At 42.8% G+C, this 27,106-nt stretch overlaps 1 protein-coding gene across 3 annotated transcripts in view; it reads left to right on the top strand.

Annotated features, from left to right (window-relative positions):
• Positions 1–3,939: 3,939 nt before the first annotated feature.
• The window catches only part of LOC310861028 (CDK5 and ABL1 enzyme substrate 2-like), a 23,548-nt gene continuing 381 nt past the window's right edge, over positions 3,940–27,106 (top strand). Inside the window, exons 1-8 of one of the 3 annotated variants that reach the window (XM_083768284.1) lie at positions 3,941–4,895; positions 5,761–5,853; positions 14,801–14,881; positions 15,393–15,495; positions 17,773–17,953; positions 19,139–19,236; positions 20,392–20,498; positions 23,088–23,292. In XM_083768284.1, the coding sequence (XP_083624410.1) occupies positions 4,216–4,895; positions 5,761–5,853; positions 14,801–14,881; positions 15,393–15,495; positions 17,773–17,953; positions 19,139–19,236; positions 20,392–20,498; positions 23,088–23,292 (1,548 nt within the window). In that variant the 5' untranslated portion in view covers positions 3,941–4,215. Of the gene's footprint in view, positions 4,896–5,760; positions 5,854–14,800; positions 14,882–15,392; positions 15,496–17,772; positions 17,954–19,138; positions 19,237–20,391; positions 20,499–23,087; positions 23,293–27,106 lie in introns of all 3 variants that reach the window. The other 2 variants (XM_083768286.1, XM_083768285.1) reach the window with 2 other exon arrangements.

Below are 27,106 nucleotides of genomic sequence, written 5' to 3'. Positions count from 1 at the left end.
ACATGTCGTGAGCTTTGTAGATCAGCTATTTGAACTATTTTAAAAGGTTTTTTTAAATAGTAAAAGGTAAGTTTAGGGATAACTTGGATAAGGGTTAAGGGTTGACGCAAGATATAGCCCTATGTGTCTCTAGACCAGGGGTCTGCAACCCAAGATGTTGAAAGAGCCATTTTCGACCAAAAATAAATTCAAAATCTATCTGGAGCCGCAAAGAAAATTACGCATTATAATGCAGCTTGCCAAGCTTTATTATCTCCCGGGTTGCAACGAAACTAGCAGAATTTAGCATGCTTTCCCTGGAAATGTCTTTCAACGTTACTTTTGTTGTTGTTTGATAGCTTCTCACTGCAGATTAAACATACAGGCAGTCAATCTGCATTGGCTGTGAAGGCAAAAGCCTCTGTCCACGAACTGTCCTCTGTTTTTCGTCGGCTATCTTTATTTCTCTCCCTGTAGAAGCCATAGCGTAGCAGGCAGCAGCCTCACACACCCACCGGTTTGTTTATAATAGACACCTGGCTGGCACGGCACTGAGTGTGTCGCATGCTATGACGCAAATTTTAGTTTAGTTAAGTTTTCCAATTTTGTAAAAATGTGTAGAATAAATATTAAGAATGCTTGTCACGTTTGGCCTCCTACAGAAACCATAAATGAAAAATTATTTATTGCTACCTTTAATGCTACAGGGAGCCACTAGGGTTGTGCTCTAGAGCCGCATGCGGCTCTAGAGCCGCCTGTTGCAGACCCCTGCTCTAGACTCATGGGCTCCATTTTCGTTTGACCTGTCTAAATACACTGTCTTGGGATTTAGCAGTGGGGAAGGGGTGTTCCCCCACTAAAGTTGGTATTTTGTTTACCTGTCTAAATCCCTAAAACACCTCCGTTACCCGTTATATTATGCATAGGTCTGGTTTGGGTGTTACAATAATTAAACCAATCACCGTGTCACATATGCCATTGCCTTTATGAGATCCCTTATCCGTTGCCCGTTATGCCCAGTGCTATTTGCTTCATACATTCTATAGCCTATGTTTCGTTGCTGCCTTGAAGTCTCTTTTTTTCTCCACCCCACACAGAGCCAAGAACACTCGTCTTTTCATTGAGTCACAACTCGCTCAAATCTCCTCATTTTTTAAATTGCAAAGTTCTGTGTAAACTACGAAATTAGGGCTTTCATTTGCTGCTGATGAACTGAACGAGCAAATGGAATACAATGCCTGGCACAAATAACTTCTTTGACTATGCAATTATATAAACACAATGGACACAATGAAGTGGCAGGCACTCACTTCTGCTGATTATAGGACAATTACAACGAGATGCATAGGAGAATATAAGGAGAGATGACGCAGCCTGCCCTGCACTACGCGGACATCTCCATGCAGGCGCGCTCTTTACCAAACTAATTTGGCATACGGTTTACGGGTGCTTTTAAAATTCACTATGTGCCTTCCCAAATGTGTGTGACCAAAATAGCAATTTAGGGGAAAGCGTGCCAGCACGCCCATGACCACACATCTAGGCGCAATTACCGGTGTCGGCAAAACAGATAGCGGGTGACGCTGGACCAAAATATCATTAAGGGACAGAGAAAGCTCCTATACTCGTAATTTTCGGGCAGCGGCTTAATTGCGGGCCGCGTCTCGGGTAATGGCGGCGACGAAATTGGAGCCCCAGAGTCTAGAGCCATTCAACGAAACGGGTCTTTCAGATTTTTCACACTCCATCCTGATTGGCTAAGATTGGCTTCCAAACTTCGCAGGAGTGCTCAGTTTCAAACAACATTCCGCAAATCATGAACACATCGCCCTATATCTTGCACCACCCCTTTACCCCTTATCCCTAATCTTATTTGCCATTTTTTACTATTTTAAAACATTTTAAAATAGTATAAAAAGCTGATCTACAAGCTAACAACGTGTTTATGTAGATTGTGTATAGTTGAAATCTTTTGAAATCTTTTAAAATAGTAAAAAATGGCAAATAGGTTTAGGGATAAGGGGTAAGGGGTAAGGCGCAAGATGGAGCCCATCATGTGATTTCTGATGCCACTTGAACATTTTCAACTCAGCCTCATGGTGGCGCTATAACTGGCCGATTATTGTAGCTTTTACCTCTAACTGCACGGATCTGTGTAAAACTTTGTATGCACAGTCCCTAGAGCAGGGGTCTGCAACCCAAGATGTTGAAAGAGCCATTTTCGACCAAAAATAAATTCAAAATCTATCTGGAGCCGCAAAGAAAATTACGCATTATAATGCAGCTTGCCAAGCTTTATTATCTCCCGGGTTGCAACGAAACTAGCAGAATTTAGCATGCTTTCCCTGGAAATGTCTTTCAACGTTACTTTTGTTGTTGTTTGATAGCTTCTCACTGCAGATTAAACATACAGGCAGTCAATCTGCATTGGCTGTGAAGGCAAAAGCCTCTGTCCACGAACTGTCCTCTGTTTTTCGTCGGCTATCTTTATTTCTCTCCCTGTAGAAGCCATAGCGTAGCAGGCAGCAGCCTCACACACCCACCGGTTTGTTTATAATAGACACCTGGCTGGCACGGCACTGAGTGTGTCGCATGCTATGACGCAAATTTTAGTTTAGTTAAGTTTTCCAATTTTGTAAAAATGTGTAGAATAAATATTAAGAATGCTTGTCACGTTTGGCCTCCTACAGAAACCATAAATGAAAAATTATTTATTGCTACCTTTAATGCTACAGGGAGCCACTAGGGTTGTGCTCTAGAGCCGCATGCGGCTCTAGAGCCAACTGTTGCAGACCCCTGCCCTAGAGGCTAAAGAAAAACCTTGGCCTGGAATTTTTCACATCTGCTTTTTATAGCGCCACCAGGAGGCCGACATATGTGAAACACATTTTCTAATATTATACTCCTTCAGATTGTATCCAAATTTCACGGAAATCGGTACACATGCTCTTCATAGTCATGTGATCAAGATGGGTTTGTTTGATTTCTCATAATCTACGATTGGCTTCTAAACTTTTCAGGAGTAGCCCGCTTTGTAGGCCTACACGTTCTGTATAAATCACCACAACTCCTCAACACAGTGTCCGATGTGCGGTGAAACATGTGCATGCATGATGCATATTCCCACGGCTGAGGAAGAAATGCATTAAAAAAAAAATAATAATAATAAATACTCCTAAACATTTTGCCAAACATCACACAGTCACACAGACCTGTGTTGTGTCCTGTGCCCAGAAGGGCACTTTTTCTAGTTTTGTATGATTTCTTCCATTTAGTGTTAAATAGGCTACAATCTGATAGTAATTGCTATAGTGTGTTATTTATTCAGTGTCTCTCCCAGTCTCTCCAGCTCTTTGTCTTTGTTAAACAGAAAATGCATTTTCAGGTCAGGATACCAATGTCATCCGATCAGGAGAGAGAACCCAAATAGGATACTGGACAGTTACACTATAACATTGAAGCTGATAAATGGGTAGCCTATCTGGTGATTGGATGAAGTTGAACCCACCTAAAATGAAATGCAGGCTATCTTCTAGACCTGAGAGACCTTTTTTTAAACAAAAAAACATCATTATTAATATTATTATGATGATGATGATTATTTGTAGTGGTAGGCTAGTAGTATTTGTAGTAGTAGTAGTAGTAGTATTAGTAGTAGTTACAAGTTACAACGTAGTAGTAGTATCATTATTACCGGTATATGAACACATATGATATGACTATTGTGGATCAGGAATACGGACCATTTCCGTATCCGCTGTAGACTGGATAATAAACTGTTTTCTTTGTTCCATTCTTTTAAAAGATCGTTTTTTAGTAATAGTACAACATAAACATTACAGAGACTTTAGTTGTCATAACTTGTCACTGTGCAATACGTTAAAACAGTTGTCATGTTGCACACAGACACATGCATAAAATGAATTGCTGATATTTGCGCCGCCCTCGTTGAAAACAATATACCGGTGGTATTTAAAACTCCAGGGCTGCATGAACCATGAACGGCGGTGTTTTCTCAGTGTTTTCTGACCCCTCAATGGCGCAACTCTCTCCCATAATGAGACCCTCGTCCAATCGACTTCGTTTGTGGGCGTGGCTGGCACCCTCCCGTCAAATCAGCATGGCGGTGAGTGGGGACTGGCCACCCTCCTGTCCAATCAGGACCGTTGTGGGTGTGTCTATCGTCCTGGCAGCGGCTATCGGTGACGGTGCGTGCTCGGGTTTCATTTTCCTAGCATGGCCACCGCTACGTGCGGTTTGGGCGCCGTGCAGCAGCACAGCGGCAGCAGCAGCAGCGGCAGCGGCGGCGGGGCTCACAAAGCTCCGCACAAAGACAAGAAGAAATCCGCCAAGGACTCCACCTCCAGGCGGCGACAGGCCGCTCTACTGTTCCTCAACAACATCTCCCTGGACGGGCGGCCTCTGTACCGCGGCAGCACCACCAATGACCAGACGGAGCCCTCCAGCGCCGCCATCACCGCCGCGGTGGCGGCACCGGAGCTGCTACACCAGCGGGGCTCGCTGGTCCCCCTCCCCCAGGTGACACCCGCCGTCGCCGGCGTCGTGACCGCCGGGAACAGTGCTCCTCCCGCCCCGGCTCCTCCGACCTCCACCTCCACGTCCTCCTCCGAGTCCTCGGCGGTGGTGAGCCCCGTCGTTATCCGTCCCACCTCGGTCGTCATCATGTCCCCCTCGGCGCCGGGCCACAGGTGGAGTGTTGTGGCACTCGGGGGTAATAATACTAACGAGGTGTTTCTGGAGGGTGCTGCTGGCGGCAGTGTGGACGCCATGCTCCCCCCAGAGAGCCCCCTGTCACCCGGACCGCACCAGTCGTTCTCCCTGGCCAGGTCCCCGTCCGTGTTCAGCCCCGTGCCCGGTGCTGTCGGCTCCTCCTCCGCAGTCTCCATGCCTCAAAGGTGAGCTGAGACATGAATGTTTATTTATCATGTTATTCGCGTTTAAATGTCTGGGCCTTCATCAATTCTACTAAATAGCTTTTGTTTACTTCCGGAATAGATTAAATCATCAGGTAGTTGAAGGAAGCTCGTATTTGTCATTCAAAGCTCCAATCTGTTGTAGCCTTGGATCAAGACTATCATAGATATATTTAATCGAGTCAGACTTTTATTTTTCGTATCATAGATTAGATATTGCAAATGTAACAATTGATTAACTACATCTACGATAGTCTTGATCCAAGCATTCCAAGGCTATACGTGTGGTTGGTGCAGCAAGTCATCTTTTTTGTAATCTTTAAAAAAAAAAGTAATTTTTGTGTGAAAGGTTAAAGCTCAATTGTCTCCATGTCTCTCCAGCTATAAATAAATAAATAAACAGTAAGTAAACACAAATAAATAAACAGTAAACACATTTTCAGATGTGTTGCTATTTTTCATTCAGTCCAGAGAGAGAATCCATTTATCAGCTTCCATCTGATAGCTGTTTTTCCAGCTTCAATTTTGTTAGCTCATTTTGTAATGTCTTCTTTATTTCATCACTTGTCTTCCAATTTCAGTCCTGAACATCCATCTTCAGTTTACCAAAGAGCCGAATAGACAGATGGGAGACGGAACAACAAATCTCTTACCCCTTTAAACATTGTTCCTCTTTCCTAATATTGTTTTGATCTGACGTGTAATTCCACACGGGGGATGTAAGTGGATTTTAAACGTGTTTTGCTACTGAATGGACCTGCAACACCAGAGCCTGTGAAATAACCCACTGATATTTGAATGTGTGTGTTGTTCACGTCTCGTCTGTCTGTCTGGTTGTTCTGCTCAGATCAAGAAATGTGTCCGGCTCCCCTGGACCCAAAGTAGCCAAGAAGGTGCATTTTATCAAGACAATGAAACAGTGCGACACCAGAGGATGCAGGTCAGTAAATGGATTCTTAATACACAACGGGACATATATATACACCCAATATATCATTGCTGTTGGGAAGAAACCTCTTATCTCTTTTTGTATTGATTGTTTTTGGAAATGAACGTCCTGTCTCATCGTACTACAGCGTCACACAGAAGCTTTGTAGAATGCAGATATGTTTTGCACATGTGAGGTTTCCACCCGACGGACAATATATAACCAATATACAGTATAATCAACTTTACTTTGAAACAGGCCTGGCTTGGATTTCCAAGTAGCCTTCCATCCTTCTTGGACGGAGTAAGCTGCTTAATTCAGACACACTTTATGCGATAACTCTCTTTAGCTTGGGAGGCAATAACAGTCGCCCGTGGCTGCCTGTGCCTGGCACCCTCCCTGCCGTGGCTACAGCTGTTTAATTTAATCGCCCCTGGAAACAAATCAATTACCCGAGGGAAACAAAAGCCAAAGAAACGTGTGGAAACCCTCCCCACCCGCTCCAGACACTTTGGTAATCGTTAAATGAAACGGAACTAAAATATTACTTGCACATATAACGTGTTTTTTTGTGTTTGTTATGGCTTTGTCTTTGTTAGAAGCTTACAGTAAGATCAATTTTGTTTTTTGATTTGCACGTGTTAGACTTTGGGTTACAAAGATAGATTCATATATTTATTCCCTTTTAATCAGTGGTTCTCAAAGTGAGGTCTGGGGAATAGGGGTCCCCAGCCGATATATCCCAGCCGATATACAAGCTTGTAAATTGACTATTAAAAAAGAAAAATGCCAGGATTGTGGAAATGTTTTGAAACTTTTTCAGAAAACAAATCTTGCATGATGGTCCCTAGCACAAAACATTTTCTGATGGGGGGTCTGTGGCCAAATAAATATTAATTTGGGGGTCCTTGACATGACAAAGTTTGACAACCACTGCCTTACATAAGTCAGTGCCTTACTGTGAGTTGCTACTTCCCGAGCCCCGACTCATTTGGCTGATCTAAGATCAGATGGTATCCATGACCATGGTCATGTGCGTGCTGGCCTGCTGGGTTCAGTGGGTTGGAGAAGGATCATGTGTTGACGGGTATGAAGTATGCGACTGACTATGCGTCGTGTTTTTGCAAGACGATCATTTAGCAATCCAAAGTTAAACCACAGCCTTGTGTTTCAGTTTCTATTTAAAGCTGCCAACGTGCATTTCCCGAGTTCTGACACCAGAGCTGAATTCCAAAAAGACACAAACATACTTAGGCCTATTCTTCATCTTTTATTTCTGATCAGCAGTCTGCAGCATGTTATGAGAGACATGGCTGCTGATATCTATAATGATTCCTATTTTGCTAAGCATATGGTTTAGGTTTTGTAAGGATAATAATCTTGTCCTATCCAGTCAAGCGCTACAATGCTGGCAGCTTTACCTTTAGGTCACATTTCCACCTAATACTTCGGTAGACTTGATGCAAATGGCGGTAGACTTACGAGCCGAAATAATTTCGGCACTACAGCGCCGAAACAGCTGTAAAATAGAGAGTATGAATCAGCCCTAAGACCCCTACTCTCTCACCCTAGCCTAGAAGGTCCCAATAACATCAAGGCGGGCTGGAACTTGTATGTTGCTGGCCACCACGAAGAGGCTAAGGCGGCCCAATTAATTAATTACCCAGCTGCATTATTATCTGCGGGGGTACAAAGTTCACAACGAAGTTCCCAAGTTCCTCTTGTACTGTATACAGCCACTAAGTTGTCATGGCTTTGGAGTGAAACCCAGGGCTTACAAAAGACACACACACACACACACACACACACACACACACACACACACACACACACACACACACACACACACACACACACACACACACACACACTCTTTACGATGTTTTAGCATGTTTTATTGATGCTTCCCAGCCTTGTCTGGTCATACCCTCACTGTGTGTAGCAGTTGTAAATATTTGGGGCACATCATTAATGAAAAGATGGTTCAGACGTGTACAGACAGAATGTTGTACAATGCACAAGCCAATATGTTAGTCAGGAAATTCCACTATTGCTCAGGTGAGGTTCTGGTGATTCTATTTAGAGCCTGCTGCACCCCGCTGTATACAACCCCCTTATGGGTGAACTATAAAAAAACGAGAGCTTGCGCAAGAGAGCTTGCACAAGCGCTCTCAGGGTTCTCCTGAAGAAGCCCAGGGGTGGCAGTGCTAGTCCGCTTTTCTGCGACTCTGGTCTAACCACCTTCCAGGCTCTATTGAGAAATCCCATGTTTAGTTTTAACCCATTCTGAACGGGCACCCATTTTGGTGTCAGCATCATGTTATGCTTTAGCTATTTAAAAATAGCAGATCTACAAGCTCATATCGCGCCACCGAGTGGCGCGATACGAGCTTGTAGGTCTGCTATTTTTGAAAAAAATCGAAGAACGACTGACATTTTTAGAATCTGATGATCAGATTCTAAAAACTGATCTCAGGTCAGAATGGGTTCGTCAGACCAGTGTGTGTCCGGCGGAAACCTCGTATGAATCTGATCTCAGGTCAGAATGGGTTAAATGTAGACTTGATGGGTCTTTATATGAGGTGATTACGGTGTTGACCAATCCCAGGTTTAGCACAGTTGGATACCGATCTCATAATGTGGAAACACTGGTATACGTGTGTCGTGTGCCTCTTATAGATTATGTTACTGTATGAGAGATTTTTAGTTTTTATGAACTTTTGTGTCTTTTAATTGGCTTAAATGGCTTCGGCTGTTTGATTGATATTGATATAGTTTTGTTGCTAGATTAGACCATGGGTCCCAAACACTGGGTCGGGACCCATTTGTGGGTCACAGACATTTTTGTGTCCAATTTTCTTTTTTTTTAGTTTGCTACATTTAGTTTTTTTTTATCATTATTTCAAAACTTCAATGACTTTTTTCAGTAATTTCATTTCAAGAAATAAATGCAAATTGAAAAATTCCATCAATCAGAAAACAAATGTTTATGAAGTAGTGAACATAGCCAATCTACAAGCACTACACAGCACAAAGTGATGCGTTGTGAGCTTGTAGATCTGCTGTTTTCACTAATTTGGGCCAACATCTCATATTTGTTTTTGGGTATTGAGCTAAAAGGTTTGGGAACCACTCACGATGGGTGCTGTAAGTGATATTTGTTTGGTTAAAACAAAATGTGTATTGTTAAAGCCCTTTATTCTGAATAGTTTTAATAATTGCTATAGTTTGTTCAGTAACAGGGGTCTCCCCTAGCCTGGTTAACCACTCCCTCTTGAAAATATTTCAAGAATTAAATGTTTTCAAGATAGTCCGGCAGCCGACAGGCTTCTTTTGTTTAAAGTGGGAAATTTTGTATTATAGTCTTTTTTTTATTGGCCTAAAATATTGTCTATATACATACATTCATGAATCCACTTGCTGACCGGCTGTCCCTATTGGGCAATTTCTCCTTGGGCTAAAAACGGCCATAGACATCATGACAAATGTGATGAGGTCAGCACATTTGTCATGTCTATGGCTGTTTTTAGCCCAAGGAGTGTATTTTGTGCAAAACTAATGCTTGGAATGTATTCAGAATCACGAAAACCCCACATGTTACATGCAAAAGGAAAGTTTGACATTTTTGCCTGCCATAGGATGTCTGCCAATGGTATGGTCACAAGAAACCCCTATAAAAAAATGCCCAATATCGACAGCCGGTCAGCAAGTGGATTCATGAATATATAGTATATGGACAATATTTTAGGGCAATAAAAAATACCAATTTTCCCACCTGTCCACCTCGACTGCCGGACTAAGAGGGAGTGGTTAACCAGGCTAGGTCTCTCCAGCTCTTTAGTAAGGTTCAAGGTTTCTTTATTTTGTCTCCCGAGGGGGAAATTTGTCTTGGACCCGCCCTGCAGCATATAGATACAGATACAATACAATACATTTAACTCTTTCCAGGCCATGTTTGTTTTCATTATATTCCCCTTCTCCTCCAGGCAATGTGGACATTTGACCAATCTGTCCAAGCCCATATATAATATGTGAATATGTCCCAATGTCATGAAATAACTCATATGAAAGTGATAAGTCTCATCTTTCCCCCCAAAAAAGAATTATGTTTGTAGCATGTTCCGTTCTTTAGTTATAGGCAGTTGAATAGGTCATGGTTTCATCAAAATCAGCCCTCTGAAATAATTTGTCTGAGAAAACAGCACTTTTGTGAAAGACACTCTCTCAAGCAGAATACTCACTTGAAACTTTTTTCTTTTTCTATAGTGACTTATCTGATATATGTACAGTATTTGTCTTCAAGCAGTTAAAGTTAAAAAAAGTATAAAAAAGTGTTTTTGTTGAATAAATCTTATTTTCACCCCATGAATGAGACTCAAACAGTAACTCCATTTACTCCATCCGGCGGCCCGGTCGCAACGAGATCACCCCCGTCCGAAACTAAATAAAACTAAATAAAATTGCACTTACTAGCCTACTCATTATCCTTTGAACACATTTTCGTTTCGGTCTCATGGGAAGCCAATCACCTTCGTCCCCCGCCGGATGTCCCGCCCCCGCTGGATGTCCCGCTCCCAGCTGATCCGGTGACCGCGGCGCGGACACTGTTGCATCCTCCGATGCAGACAGTGTATCATCGGACAGTCACAGAGTACTGCAGATATTGTTGTGCTCGCCCCTGTAGACACGCTGCCCGTTTCTGCCTCGTCCTCGGCTGGGTCCAGCGCGCACTTCAGCGGGGACTTCCACGGCTCCACGGCGGCGACCAACAGGCTGCCCGCTGGCTCGCTCGTAGCCTGGCATGAGCGTCTCGCTGGCTCGTTTGGGGGTCCGGCCAGGTTTTTTGGGGGGGGGGGCATTTTAGCCCTGATCGATCGCTGGTGTCTTTGATCTGCTTTTGTCTTGCTATGTGCTGTGGGTCAGTGTGTCCCGACGACTCTGGGTCAGACTGGACTGGAGTGGAGTATTGTTGCCTTTTTGTGGCTCATGGGAACATTTTTTGGCTCAGCCTGTGTTGTCATGGTGTGATTGAATACTTTAGGGCCTGTCTTTTATCGCAGCGCTACCAAACTTTGTCACAGGGTGGGGGAGAGTGTCTTATAGCGGCTGCAAATATAAAAACTAGTCTCGTCCAACCTCGTCCTAGGCGGCATAAAATCAAAAAATAATCTCGTCCGATCTCGCCCTGTGCCCGGAAAGGGTTAAAGGACCACTTCACCACTTTTCAACATCTCTTCATATAATTGGTCCTCACTAATGTTCATGATAAAACACCACTATTTCTTTCTGCTAGGTCTGTGTCTCATAGGAGGGCTGTGGGCAGTTCAGACATCCGTCTACCAGTGACATCATCGTTTGGCAGATTTTCTTTTAAACAAGATTTGTTTTTAAATATATTTTTATTATCGTGAGAACGATGGCTTCCATTTTTTGCATTGCAACTTTTCAGGAAAAGAAAGCCTGTAGTTCCTATTGGCTTGAAATCCCCATCGATGATGTCACTGGTGGACGGGTTTCTGAACTGCCCACAGCCCTCCTATGAGAGACAGATTGAGTAGAAAAAAATTGCGGTATTTTATCATGATCATTAGTGAGGACCAATTATAGGAAGAGAAGTTGAAAAGTGGTGAAGTGGTCCTTTAAATACCACATACCAACATACCTAGTGCAAAAGAGGAAGAACATCACCTCAAAACCTTCGACCTCTACCCTGTCTGCCCTCTGCAAGGACTCTGTTAAGGAGTGTGATTGACAGAGGGACAAAGGAATGCTTGTACCTATTGTATTTGCACGCATGGACCTCGTACCTCCTACCTGATGGCATTAGCCCATACTCAGGGTATAGTACATGGGAGGGGTCGGACACAATTTTCTTAACCTGTCCAATGGTGGCCTGCTCAAAGATGACCAGGGGGGTGATCGGAGGTGTAGACATACCCATGATCTTCCCTGCCATTTTGGCTAATCTGAGGATCTCAGATTTGTATTTTACAGTTAGGTTTCCAAACCAACTGGTGGATACGATACCTTAGAATTGACTCTATGCTAGCTCTATAGAAGATCAGCATTATGTTTCTACTTACACCACAAAGTCTGAGCCTAAGGAGAAAATGAAGGCGTTGGTGTACTTTTGCACACATGCTTGTCACATGGGAGTGCCAGCTCATATCACAATCCATGTGCACTCCTGCATATTTATAGGAGGTGACCTGTTTGATGTCATAACCATGTATGGTGATGGTGGTGTGGTCACCTATAGACCTGATGGATCCACTACAATCTCCTCAGTTTTCCTTTCATTAACTTGTAAGTGATGTTCTTCACACCAGGTTACAAACCGGTCCACTCCAGTTGTATGGCTACTGGTGTTACCTTCACTTGTGAGTAGTCTAAGGATAACAGTCTGGAGGAAAACTTGACTACACACTGATTGGGCTGTGAGCTGACACAGTCATTTGTGTAACAGAAAACAGTTTTTCAGGTGGGACACAAATTTCATCCAATCATTTATCAGTTTAAAATGTATAGCGTTAGAACAACTATATATTATTTGTGTCTGTTTTCTCCTCATTCCATTTTCACTTCATCCTGTAGCCTAAATGATACTGGGCGTAAAATGTATTTTCTCTTATTTTTTAAACTTAGATTATTATTTGGGCAGCATTTTTGGATTTGGTATATATTGATTGGTACGTACCGTTGCTGTTGGGGATGGAAACCTCATATATCCAAAACAGAGATTCACTTTCAACAATGGTGAAAACGGCAAATGTAAACGGCTCAAAACACACGGACATAAGAGGTTTCTCTGCCCGACAGCGACGACGATATGTGATTTGATGTGTCTGTCTGTGTACTGCGTCTGCGGTGCTGGTGTGTCTAGTCTGTTTATTACACTGAGAGAAGCCTGCTGGCTGTGTGCTGTTGACTGCTGTTTTGAGACGAGGCTTTGGTGTTGTTCAGAGTCAGGATGTTATGACAATGTCGCTGCTAGTTTGCATCACAAATGGAGAGAACAGGATTTTATTAAACCAGATCTGAAGGTGTTGTGTTGTTTCTAATCCTGTTCTTAGGTTGTTGTTGTTGGTGTCTTGTAGATCACAATAGGTGATCTATAAGCTTACAGCGTGTCGCAGCACAATGCACAACTTAAAGAGTTAATTAATATAGCGGTTGCAAAGGTATTAAATTAATTAAAAATGAATCAATCCACAAAACTATTTTGTAAACAATTTGTATTGTTGACCTATTTCTACCATAGTGCATTCAACTTTGACCCCTCTGTCATATGGAACAATTGTTCCAGCAGCACAAACAAATAGTTCCATGTGACAGAGAGGTCAAAGTTGAACGAAAGGTGCTCTATATGGTAGAAAAAGATCAACGATACAAATGAAGCTAGTTTTGTGGTTTTAATTTCATTTTGATGAGTTGCCCCCAGTAACCATTTTGGGCGGTGAACCCCTTTTGGTGTTAGCATTATGTTATGCTTTAGCTATTGAAAAATAGCAGATCTACAAGCTCATAGCGTGCCACCGTGACCGAGTGGCATAGAAACATAGCTTTTTCAGAAACCTGTCAGGATGTAGAAGACATTTTTAGAATCTGATCTCAGGTCAAAATGGGTTTGTCCAGGCTCTGTTGGTGCTTATGTTGGCAGAGCAGAGGACAATTATTCTACATCATTTCTCACAACCAGCAGTTATTTTCAGATGGGCATACTGTAGATAGTCGACACCTGACCTTTTAGCAGCTAGTTATTTGCTCACTGATGGGAATGGTTCCATCACGTGTCTCTCTGTGTTTTACTGTGCCAATATTGATGCTCAATGGCAATGCTCTAGATAGCACTTTGTGTGTGCACAGCAAAATCCTGCATTCATTCAAGCCTCCATTTTTACACTCTCACAGTTAACCTCTTGAACCCGGATCAATGATGATCATTAATGTCATGAACTCAACCCCCAGTTTCAACCTGGCCTCAAGACCAGGTCGTTGGTCAATGAGAGGGAGAGGCAAAGGGAGATGATGGATGGATGGATAGATAGATAGATGGACAGACCAGCCTCTTTGCTGTTCTCACCCTGGCCACCTACTCCACTCCCACCAGGGGGGGGGAGTCGGGGGACCCCACAACAGAGACTGCTTTCCGCACAAGCCTGTTTAGGTTGTGAGTGTTGCCCGCTCTGTTGTTTCCCCCCAAGGACATTACTCCAAAGAAGAAGAGCACTCGCCATAACAGACTGGTAGAACATATGTAACATTCTGTTACACACGGCAAACCATCTGAGCCTCCTCCTCCTCCTCCTCCTCCTCAGAGAGACAGAGAGAGTATTTTGGCGGGCTGTGATCAGTGTGATGTGATGGTGTTGAAATGCCTGATTGTGAGTGTGTTTGGTCTTGCCTGATAGGCCTGTCACAATGATTACATAGTCGCCTAATCGTAATTATTTGGGATGATCAGTTATCATCAATTATTGTCTCCCTTAAAGTATTTTTTCGAATGTACGCAATTATTAACCCATTCTGACCGGGCACCCATTTTGGTGTTGGCATCATGTCGTGCTTTAGCTATTGAAAAATAGCAGATCTACAAGCTCATATCGCGCCACCGAGTGGCGCGATACGAGCTTGTAGGTCTGCTATTTTTGAAAAATCGAAGAACGACTGACATTTTTAGAATCTGATCTCAGGTCAGAATGGGTTCGTCAGACCAGCGTGTGTCCCAGTGGAAACCTCGTATGAATCTGATCTCAGGTCAGAATGGGTTAAATAATATAGACTATTTTGGTCATTTCAGTTATTTTAGTGGACATATCTGCCCCGTCCTGATTTTGTTTCCGAAGCCTAAAAGTATTTTTTTGCAACACAATCGCAATGCCAATTAATAATAGTCAACAGAAATGTCATGATTGTGACGGGCCTGTATGTGTGTGTGTGTGTGTGTCCGTCCCCGTAGGATCATGCTGATATGTGCCAAGCGGTCTCTATGTGCTGCTTTCTCAGTGATGCCGTACGGACAGAGTTCTGTCAGCCTCAGGTACAAAGCACCGTCCGTCCGTCCGTCCGTCCGCCTCGACCAGAGAGCCCCCAACCCCCCCCCGCCGCCCCAGAGTGTCCCCACAGTGGTTCTCAAAAGTGGGGTCCCCAGGGGTCCTTGAGGGGGTTCCAGCCGGGGGTCTCCAGTAACCTTACTTGTTAAATCACTTGAACCCTGTGTAAATGGGCTATTTGTAAATAGCCCGATCTTACAAGGCATTGTAGATCGGCGAGGCATTCCAAAGAATTTTTAATATGTACTTTTTCAAATCTTGCACTGGGGTCCCTGGCACAACATTTTCAGATGGTGGGGGTCCGCGGCCAAATGCATATTAATTTGGGGGTCCTTGAGTTTGAGAACCACTGCTCCATCACTGTCATGAATGGTAGCGTGTATGTGGTGTGTTGGTGTGTCTGTGTGTGCTTTTTAGATGTTCGTAACGTGTGTGTGTGTGTGTGTGTGTGTGTGTGTGTGTGTGTGTGTGTGTGTGTGTGTGTGTGTGTTTCCTCAGTGATGTCAGGATGGACACTCAGAGACAGCGGCTGTCATCAGTGGTGACCCCTGACCTCCTGCCTGCTCTAGAGGGGGTGGAGCTGGGTGCCTATAATGGAAAGGTGAATAATCATTTCAATATGTTATGCTCTGTCGATGAATTGAATGCATAGGACCACAGTGGAAAGTACCAAGGACATATCTTTCCTGTGTTTTATCCTCTTAGCCCAAACGTTTTACTGTACTTCCATGCTATTTAAAGCTTTTGACTAAAGTCGTGACTTTTTGCCAAAAATGTACACATTCTCAGATGGACTGATGTGAGAACAAGACCCTAGAGTGTTAGAAATGCAATCTGCTGCCAAAAACCAAATTAGCTAAAACCTAAGTGTTTTTGTTTTTATTTACATTCAAAATGTGATTTACTATGTTTTGGTGATGTGATGTGTTGTCATACACTGTGTTTGACAAGCTCACAACGCGGCGCGATGCAATGAGTTGTGAGATTGTAGATCTGCTACATTTACTAGTTTGTGTGCCGGGGCAAACGTCTAATTTCTCTTGGGTCACAGGGGTAAAAAAGTTTGGGAACCACTGGTTTAGCCTAATGCGTTTGTCAGCATGGCGCAACACGAGCATGGAATCTCCTTCGCGTTTGAGTAAATGGGCACGCCCCCCTCCTAGTTGCGAATGCAATGAGCGCCAACTATGAGTCCTAGCAGTCCTAGCAGAACATGTCTGTCTGTCTGTAACACCACCCGCCCGCCACCAGAGGGCGCAGCTGTATCACACACAAAAAAACACACGCACACACACACACACACACACACAAAAAACTTAACTTAAAAAAAAACTTAAAAAGAAAAAACTTAAAAAAAACTTAAAGAAAACTTTAAAAAACCAAAGAAAATCACGCACGCACACATACAGTACACACTAAAAAAATGTAACTTAAAAAACCTTGACTTAAAAAAAATATCTTAAAAAAAACACTTAAAGGAGAACTTAAAAAAACCCTTAAAGTACGTAATTTATTCGAATTGTTGTTATTGCAATTCACGAGCTGCGTTTGCTTCCCGCGTTCGCGCGTCTTACTTGTAGTAGAAGTAGAGGATAAAATACAGTTTTAGACCGCGCCGTCTCAAGCGAACTTGAGCAACGAGAGACACCACTGAGCACGCTAAAGCGCGCGTTGAGCGCTGCAAAGTTTGCTTCGCCGACTCGGCCCTGTTCGAGTTGCAACCCGATATGGTCAGAATAGTAATTCCTTGTCCAGTAGTCGAGTCAAGTAGGGAATGTCGTGAGCGGGGCGTGGTCATTTACTCAAACTCCTGGTTCCTGGTTTGCTGGTGCAACGGTGGCCTGTATATTAGTATATATGATTAAGATTGAATGTTGTGCTGTCGTCCTCTCTTACGCCCCGTTCCTGTGTATATGAAGCTCTAATGTGGGGCTGTCGTCCTCTCTAGACGGTGTCTTACGCCCCGTTCCTGTGTATATATGAAGCTCTAATGTGGTGCTGTCGTCCTCTCTAGACGGTGTCTTACGCCCCGTTCCTGTGTATATATGAAGCTCTAATGTGGTGCTGTCGTCCTCTCTAGACGGTGTCTTACGCCCCGTTCCTGTGTATATGAAGCTCTAATGTGGGGCTGTCGTCCTCTCTAGACGGTGTCTTACGCCCCGTTCCTGTGTGTATATATGAAGCTCTAATGTGGCGCTGTCGTCCTCTCTAGACGGTGTCTTACGCCCCGTTCCTGTGTATATATGAAGCTCTAATGTGGCGCTGTCGTCCTCTCTAGACGGTGTCTTACGCCCCGTTCCTGTGTATATATGAAGCTCTAATGTGGCGCTGTCGTCCTCTCTAGACGGTGTCTTACGCCCCGTTCCTGTATATATATATGAAGCTCTAATGTGGTGCTGTCGTCCTCTCTAGACGGTGTCTTACGCCCCGTTCCTGTATATATATATGAAGCTCTAATGTGGTGCTGTCGTCCTCTCTAGACGGTGTCTTACGCCCCGTTCCTGTGTATATATGAAGCTCTAATGTGGCGCTGTCGTCCTCTCTAGACGGTGTCTTACGCCCCGTTCCGGTGTATATATGAAGCTCTAATGTGGCGCTGTCGTCCTCTCTAGACGGTGTCTTACGCCCCGTTCCTGTGTATATATGAAGCTCTAATGTGGCGCTGTCGTCCTCTCTAGACGGTGTCTTACGCCCCGTTCCTGTATATATATATGAAGCTCTAATGTGGTGCTGTCGTCCTCTCTAGACGGTGTCTTGCGCCCCGTTCCTGTATATATATGAAGCTCTAATGTGGCGCTGTCGTCCTCTCTAGACGGTGTCTTACGCCCCGTTCCTGTATATATATGAAGCTCTAATGTGGCACTGTCGTCCTCTCTAGACGGTGTCTTACGCCCCGTTCCTGTATCCCACCAACGCTCTGGTTCGGGGGAGGAGCAGCTCCTTGCTGGACGCCGGCCCCGTGCACACCCCGCAGACCCGCTACCGTAACGGCCAGAGAGGCGGGGGCAGCTTCACCCCTGCAGCGCGGATCAACAGCAGCGCCGTGATGCAGGAGCAGAGTATGAACAAACTAACACACGCATGAATGAATGAACGCCTGAAACACGGCCTCTAATGGAAGTTAAATGTGAAACCAACTAGTTATTATAAACTAGGAACGAGTGGTGGTCATAACGCACATCAGGTCTGAGCGTGTGCGGTCTGTTTGTAAAATAAACTGTTTTGGACGTACTGTACACGGGGATGAAAGTTCTCCGTCGCCACGACTGATTTCACTCGTTTGGATTCTGACTGTTGGAAGCGTGTCACTCGCTGACAAGGGATGTGTAAATGTGTCCAAAATGAAAATCGATTTGTATAATTCAATATTAACGATTAATCTTTTTTTTTTCTTTTCTTTTTTTTTATGAACCCTACAAATAAAAAAAATCTTCCCCCCAAGGGGTGCCTAAGTCAAAAAAAATTGGGAACCCCTGATGTAGTTGATTAACAATAATTGTAACTCTTGAGAGTTAATAAGGGTCCATTTGGTTACTAACTCCATTTTTTAAATGAGGACCACTGGTGTTCCCTGGACCACTGTTGATCCAATTGATCACCATAGCAACCCCAGCCTAGGCCTGATTAGGTAAATTCCCAACACCTGCTAAATCGTCCAAACCTGTATCTTGATTGGAATCAATCTCCACTCACACTCCTCTCAGTCATGCAGCTACACAGACACATCCCAGGCACACTTTGGTAGGCCTATAGCCCTGTCCTGTTTGGATGACAATATTGCCTTTCCAACAGATTTTCATTAAAAAAAAAACTAAACAACAAAAAAAAAGAAGAAAAAAACGATTATCGATTATTAATTTTCATAATCGATTTCGGGTCCTATCAACGATAATCGATGAATCGGAACCATCCCGTGCGAGCGTTGCAAGATTGTAGCTTGTGTTTTCGGTTATTATTAGTTATTTTAAGATTAAATTAGTATTTGAAGTGGTCAAACTAGGCATAGAATGCATGTCTTCATGTTTTCTTCATAAAAGCAAAGGTTAAAAGCCTCAATCTAAAATATCTTCAACTTGCGGGCTGTTAATTATTACAAATGTTGTTTCATGAAACAGATTAGGAATTGCTTGGCATAGCAAAATGTTTCCGTGGTGAGATTGTGTTCTTGCATGGGTACAAGCTTCCCACCGCACAGAGTCAACATTCCAGTTGATGGTAGCTTGCTTGTCTTGCTTGATTCACAGGTCTAGAGGACGCTGCAGATTACGACCCGAACCTCCTTAGCGACCCCCAGTGGCCATGTGGGAGACACCGGAGAGTCCTCATATTCGCCTCCTACGTGGTGAGTTAAGTGGTTCATCTGGGCCCGTCACAATCATTACTACTGTAATGCATAATCGTCAATCGTTTCCATGTTGAAAAATGTCCAGACATTTCCAAACGTCTTTCGAAAATGGCACCCCTCGGGGCTCTCTATGCGACCTTGTAGATCAACTATTTCCGCTATATTATCATTTTTGTTTTTGGAAAGAACGATTGATTGAATGTGTCAGTGATTTATTTGTATTATTTAGGTTATTTGTCATGTAGTCCGACAGCCAATAGTCAGACAACCAATATGGCCCGACGCCCCAACAGCACCACTCAGTTCAGACGAGTCTGATTTTCATGTGTCTATGAGGTGACGGTACTTCATAAGACCACCTGGTGTGCTTATGTGCAATGATGTCTTCCCTAAGCATTTAGGGTTTCTTCCTGGAGGCTGAAACCTTAGAGAGTGAAAAGTGCCAGCGTTAAACTTCACAATGTGACGTTCCAAAATCGTACCCTCCCCCTCATTATCATAGCACAACAGCTGTGGGCTTGGCTAGAGGTAATGTAACGACACTGACCTCTGACACTATGGCAAGTATAGCAGAAGTTGAGAAATAGTGAAAATTTGTAATTGTTAAAAAATGTTTTTGTTGATTGCCGACAAATCCCAGAGCTGACGCATGAACTGGCTTGGGTCTGCGTGTCGGTGTGAAAAGCTCTGCAAGACGATTCCAGCGCTCGCCGATGTGTTCCCGAGCATTTCTATAGATATCTAGCTAGTTTGATGTTTGGCTCTTTGTCGCTGACATGAATGGGCTCTCCCCAATTAGAGCAGATTACAGCCAGGTGGCGAGGGGTCGGTCGCTGGACAGGACTGTCGCTCCTGCTCTCAACAAAAAACATCTTGCCATTTAGACCCTCATAGTAGGCTACCGCAATATTACTGTCCAGTAGTGTATAAGCCTGGTCAAACATTGGCCAATTGTCAAATAACATAAGAAAATGAAAATAGACTACCGTATCTACAAGCTCACAGCAGCTCACAACGGGGGTTTTGTGTGAGCTAGTGGATCTGCTATTTTCACAGTATTATCTGTGGAAAATGCAATGCCGGGACTGTAAAGGTCGAGAACCGCTGCTTTAATATCTTGTACGTACGCCGTGTGTTTTGCGTCCCCTGCAGACGACGGTCATTGAATATGTGAAACCGTCCGACCTGAAGAAGCACATGAACGAGACCTTCAGGGAGAAGTTCCCTCACATCAAGCTGACGCTCAGCAAGATCCGCAGGTACAGAGAGGTCATTCCAACACAAACCTACGCGTAATGAACCCATTTAGGCCTGCCGCCGAAAGAATATATATTCATATTTCCTAAGGTGTTCTATTCTACGTATATGTTAATTTTAGAGTTCCTCTGCTGGCAGCAAAGCGGTAGAATTTAGCAAGGCTACTCTGTGAACAAAGAAGAGTGAAGAGAAGAGAGTCCGCACACAGGTTTGCTCCAATGGTGTTTTCTTTTATTTAAAACACCATAATATAAGACAGGACGTTTCGGCCGCAGGCGGCCTTCATCAGGTGATAGTAGTTAGTATGTGACGACCTCCCTTTTATCTGGGTCGTCACGTCACGTGACTGACGTTGACTGGGTAGGCCATTTACAAACACCAATGAGTGACATAAATATGACTAAGTATGAGTAACCACCACAACAAGAAAGTTAACAGTAGCCTACAACAGTTTCAAAACAAAAACAAAAAAAAAACAGTTAAGAAAACTTACTGGTTTTGAGTTCGTTACAGACTGATTCAATATTTCTTATATTTTATAAGTATTTTAAATACATTTGAGATTTTGCATTTTTTTAGTTTTTAAAGGACAACTTTAGTTTTTTTCAACCAAGGCTCATGTTTTAGGTTGTCATTAGAGAAAGTAAAAGATGAGTGTTCATTTTTTTTCATTTGCTGCTTTCTTTCATTTTAGGGATTTTAGCTGTTTTTGACAGGGGGGCGGAGGCATTCGAGCATGGGGCTAAATATGTATTTGCTTACAAAATATTATGGCGATTTATTTTTCTATTACTTACTATAGCCCTAATAAACCCCAGGAAATTACATCTGGCCACAGAAGATCACAGGATCTACTGAATGTGAAGGTAGTCTACTGGGGGGAAGCCACACTGTGTGTCATAGGCTCAATATGTCAGTTTGACACTTTCAGTAGATTGCGTGATCTTTTGTGGCAAGATGTAATTTATTGGGGTCTTGTAGGACTAAAGTAAAAAAAAAAAAAAAAAAATAGCTATAAAATGTTGTAAAAAAAGTCATATTTAGCCCCATATTCGAATGCCCCCGCCCCCTCAAAAACAGCTAAAATCCCTAAAACGAAAGAAATCAGCAAATGAAGAAAAATGAACACTCATCTTTTTCTTTCTCTAATAACAACCTAAAACATGAGCCTTGGTTGAAGAAAACTAAAGTTGTCCTTTAAGATTAAAAAAAAATAGCTTTTGGTACCAAAAGTAGTTTACAGTTTGGGCAAACTGCTCCAAAGCAGTGTTAGTCAGAACAATATCAAAGAGCGCGTATAAGGGCTCTGATCAGAGATAAAAAAACTCGGTGAACAAAACCTGCTGCAGGGAAACCCCAGGTAAGCGCAAAGAGTTGGAATGGCACATCTGTATATCTTTGCTAATTTTTGTGTGAGACTGGCATCCATTTACTTATGGCATTAATGTGCTAAAAAAACACAACAAAAATTAAATACTGCCGGCAGCGAAGAATGTTTTATTTGAAAAAAACTTAACTTTTCATATCACACACACATACACAAAAAAAAAGCAAAACCTTTTTAATCCCACAATTGTACATTTAGTTAAAATCATTGTTTTTTTTTTTAATAATGGATTATTAAATGGATTAGTCCCTAATGAAATGTACGTGTGAATGTGGGTTGGTTGTGCGTGCATACTGTATGTGTGCGTCACATTATGCACTGAGCTTGTAGACCTGCTATATTCCAAAGATTTTATGTGCATTTTATACATTTGAAGACTCGTGAAATGCGACCTTCTGCATAATGAGTACTTTCTACCTTTGGTACTTAATATAAATAAATAAAACGTTCGCTCTGAAAGAATATATATTCAAAGATTTGTGCCGCATTTTTACGATTTTTCAAAAAATAGCAGACCTACAAGCTCGTAGCGCGCTATGAGCTTGTAGATCTGCTGTTTTCCAATAGCTAAAGTATAACATAATGCTTAGTTCTTAGTTTATACATGATTTAGTTTATACATGATTCATGATGGGACGACTGTGGCTCAAGAGGTAGAGCAGGTCGTCCAATGATCCATGGGTCGGCGGTTCGAATCCCGGCTCCTCCTGTCTACATGTCGAAGTGTCCTTGGGCAAGACACTGAACCCCAAATTGCTCCCGATGTGCTGGTTGGTACCTTGCATGGCTTCCGCCCGCAATCGGTGTATGAATGTGTGTGTGAATGGGTGAATGTAATGCACAATCTATGTAAAGCGCTTTGGATAAAGGCGCTATATAAATGCACCATTTACCATTTATGATGACTGCTTTTTATATATGTGATGTATGCCATGCTTTTAGTTTTTGCTTGAATGTAAGTCGCTCTGGATCAAGAGCGTCTGCTAAATGCCTACATTGTAAATTGTTAGTTAAAACACCAAAAGGGGTTCCTGCCCAGGATGGGTCAAGTACATTTTGATACCAATACCTTTGCACTTTTACTCTAGTAAATGTAGTAACAGAGAGCATGTCTTACATTGCAGTATGAGTATCGTATTACTGTTACTTTAGCAAAACAATGACGAATCCTCCCCCCCCCCCCCACCACCCCTCTGTGCGTCAGCCTGAAGAGGGAGATGCGTGCGCTGAGCGAGGAGGGCGGCCTCCAGCCCGTCACCATCGCCATGGCCTTCGTGTACTTTGAGAAGCTGGTGCTGCAGGGCCGCCTCAACAAGAACAACAGGAAGCTGGTGTGCGCGGCGTGCGTCCTGCTCGCCGCCAAGATCAGCAGCGACCTGCGCAAGAACGAGGTCAAGCAGCTCATCGACGTGAGTCCGTCCGTCCTGCTGCTGCACGCCACAACTCCTCCTGCCCCGTTAAGACCCTTTTAGGCCTGACGTCAACATTAAAAAAAAAAAAAGTTTTCTAAAGCACGACAATTTTCTGAAAGATTTGAGGCACATTTTAACGATTTTTCAAAAATAGCAGACCTACAAGTTCATAGCGCGCCGCCGAGTGCCGCGCTATGAGCTTGTAGATCTGCTATTTTTCAATAGCTAAATTTTAACATAATGTTTAGAACACCAAAAGGGGTTCCCGCCCAAAATGGGTTAAGACCATAGATATATATATATATATATATGAATATATAAATATGGACAAAGCGTTCCCCGGGTCTAACATGGACATAAAATGAAGCCTGTTATTCCTGCACTGTAAGTCGCCATCTTTCTAGATCCGTTTGGGCCCAGCTGGCCATTGGCTGGCTCCGTTTTGGCCCAGCTGGCCATTGGCTGGCCCAGACAACGAGGCGGGACTTCCCCCCCCTTCTTCTCCGTTGGTTTTTATTTTGACTCGAGTGGGAGGGGAATCCCGATCATAGACTGTAATGGTAGTCACGCCCCTCAGAACATACGCGACTTTATGGTAATTTTTTTAATTAATGGGACCATAATTTTCCAAAAAGAATATTATGACATTAGAAATGAGACTTTAAACTAGTGACTGGAAGCAGAAAGTATTCATGACCATGTTTATTAAGGTAATACAGTCTAGGTGAAGTTGGGCCCAAATACATGGACTTCTATGGGTCTATAGGTTTTTCTGGGTCCAATGACAGCGCCACAACAGGCCATTATATGAACTACGATTTCCTTAGTGGCTTCACAAAATATCTGTGTGACTGCCCCCCTGGTTAAGACCCATTTAGGCCTGACGTAAAAAAAAAAGGGAATAAAAAGAGTCTTCTAAATCCTGACGGTTTTCTGGAAAACCTTATGTTTCTGTCTGTATTTCACGTCAAGGACCCCAAAAATTATATGTAATATTCCTCCGCCTCCCATCTGAAAATATGTTGTCCCAGAAGTAAAGATTTGAGTTAAAATCTGTAATAATATATATTCAAAGATTTAAAGGCACATTTTCACGATTTTTCAAAAATAGCAGACCTACAAGTTCGTAGCGTGGTATTCGGTGCCGCGCTATGAGCTTGTAGATCTGCTATTTTTCAATAGCTAAAGTATAACCTAATGCTTTAAAACGCCAAAAGGGGTTCCCGCCCAGAATGGGTTAAAGGAGAATTCCATGCTAGAATGCTTTCTTATCTTTCTTACCTTTATTTGTAGTTGTTATGTGCCCACCAAAGAGGTCCAGGTGTTTTTTTGTGCATAAACTCCTTATTGGCTATTTTCCCTACCATAAGCCCTCAATGAATTGCATTGCATTGAATGGGAATTGAATGGGGCTATGCTATGGGGTGTTATGCTAGTTCGCTTATTTCCATCGAAAGAAGTAGTAAAGTGTGCCGCTTGGGATATTATTTACATTATGAAGAGAGGATATAAACAAAGAAATTATGATTTTGAGCGATGGAAATAAGCGAATTAGCACAACACCCCATAGCCCCATTCAATTCCCATTTAATTCAATGCAATTCATTTAGGGCTTATAGTAGGGAAAATATCAATAAGGAGCTTTTGCACAAAATAACACCTGGACCTCTTTGGTGGGGACGTAACAACTACAAAGAAAGGTAAGAAAGCCTTTTAGTATGGAATTTTTCTTTAAGACCTGAGACTATATTCTACAAAATGTCTTATATCTTCTATATCAGTGGTTCTCAAACTATGTCATGTCAAGGACCCCAAAAATTATGTCTCCACCGCCGACGCCTGTCTAAAAATATTTTGTTCCAGGGACCCCCCCCCTAGAAGCAAAGATACAGAGTAAAATTGTTTGCTGCGAAAGTATATACAGGTATATTCAAAGATTTGCACACATTTTCACGTTTTTTCTAAAATAGCAGATCTACAAGCTCATATCGCTGCACTTGGTCCCGCGCTATGAGCTTGTATATCTGCTATTTTTCAACAGCTAAAGTTTAAAATAACAGTTAAATGGTTAAGGTGACACGGATGCATTCCAGTTCTTAATGGGCCAATTCAATTAGATTAGCCCACTTAGACCTGACCCGAAATCCTAACCCAAGTTTTGAGAAAAGCTTCTATTGTGTTGTTCAAAACATTACAAAACAAAAAACTGTAACAACCTAACATGACATGGATTCTTTCCCGGTTAAGACCTGATGAGGCCGATTCTACAAATGCCTTCTAAATCTGTGGTTCTTAAACCTTTCCGTGCCAAGGACCCCCAAACTGACATATATATATTTATTTGGCTGCGGACCCACCCCACCCCCCATCTCAATGTTTCACCCCTGAAGAAAAAAAATCACATTTTCAAGATTTTTCAAAACATAACAAAAAGTGCTCACGCTGTGAGCTTATATATCTGCTATTTATGAGAAAAAAAATATAAGGGACAAAGATGCTTTCCCAGGCTTAATGTAATACATTTGATTACGGTGCCAAATCACAAGTTGTGGTTTCTTTTTCTTTTTTTTTAATCCTGAAAAGTAATTTATGGACATATGAGGTTTCCACTCGACCAGAATGATATAATATGGTATAACAATAGTATAACAAATCCTACAGAGTGATATCCTGCTGTACAGGAGTTTTCTCTCATTTGGTAGTGATCCTTTCTGTTTGAAACCCAGAGTGTTTTGGGCGAGGTCCTAGCTCTGCATTGCATCATTGCTACAGAGTGTTTGTTTAGTAACGGGGGTCTCTCCAGCTCTAATTTCGTCCAATCAGGAGAGAGCATATAGCCATTCATCAGCTTCTCCGGTTTCAACATCGTCGGCTCATTTCTTTGTGTCATCACTTATCCCTGTTGTCTCTCCTGATTGGATAAAAGTGCTATCCCGCCCTAAAAAGAGCTGGAGCGATGGCGAGACCCCTGCTACTGAACAAACACTGTCAGCAATGATGTCTTATCAGGATATAGAGCCATTTAACAGACGTTCTTCAATTTTTGAAAAATAGCAGACCTGCAAGCAGTCTGCTTGCAGGTCTGCTATTTTTCAAAAATTGAAGAAGCTTGTAGATCTGCTATTTTTCAATAGCTAAAGCATAACATAATGCTAACACCAAAAGGGGTTCCCTCCCAAAATGGGTTAAACAATAAAATAGAAAATGAATCAATACTAGAACAGTGCCTACTCGGGAAAGATGCAAATAGGGACTGCATGCCCCTCCCTATTATATATTTATTATTATATATATAATTCTAGCCTTGATTTATAAAAAAGATCAAGGCTAAAATTACCGATTAACCGATTTTTACTTCCGGTTTCAGGGGTCATGAATTTGAGGTCTTCAAAATATAACGGCTGAAAAGACGTGGCAGAAGCTAAACGCAGCGAGAATCATCACAAACAAGTTCAGAACCACTGATCTAGGAATAAAATAAAGTTCCTTAAAAAAAAGTTATTAAAATAAATAAGTGTAAATACAGTGAGAGTATACAGCGGTTGTGCGACATCAGCTGAAGCATTCATAGCAAAGCAAAGCAAAGCAAAGTTCTTTGTTTACCCAGGGAAGTGGACTAAGCCAAGGACTTGTTTACAGCCACGCCCTGCTCATAGAACATTTCATGGTAGGGGGTCCAATGCCTTGCTCAAGGGCACTTCAGCGGTGGTGATTTTAACGTGCCGGTCTGGGGATTCGAACTGGCGACCTTTCCGGTATCAAGACCGCTCCGCAAACCGTCCGGCCACCCGCTGCCCCTGAAGCAAAGTAC

Source organism: Protomyctophum parallelum (genome assembly GCF_964188405.1).
Source record: "Protomyctophum parallelum genome assembly, chromosome: 7".
In the NCBI taxonomy this organism is placed as follows: Eukaryota; Metazoa; Chordata; class Actinopteri; order Myctophiformes; family Myctophidae; genus Protomyctophum; species Protomyctophum parallelum.
This window is presented reverse-complemented; position numbering and strand designations above follow the sequence as displayed.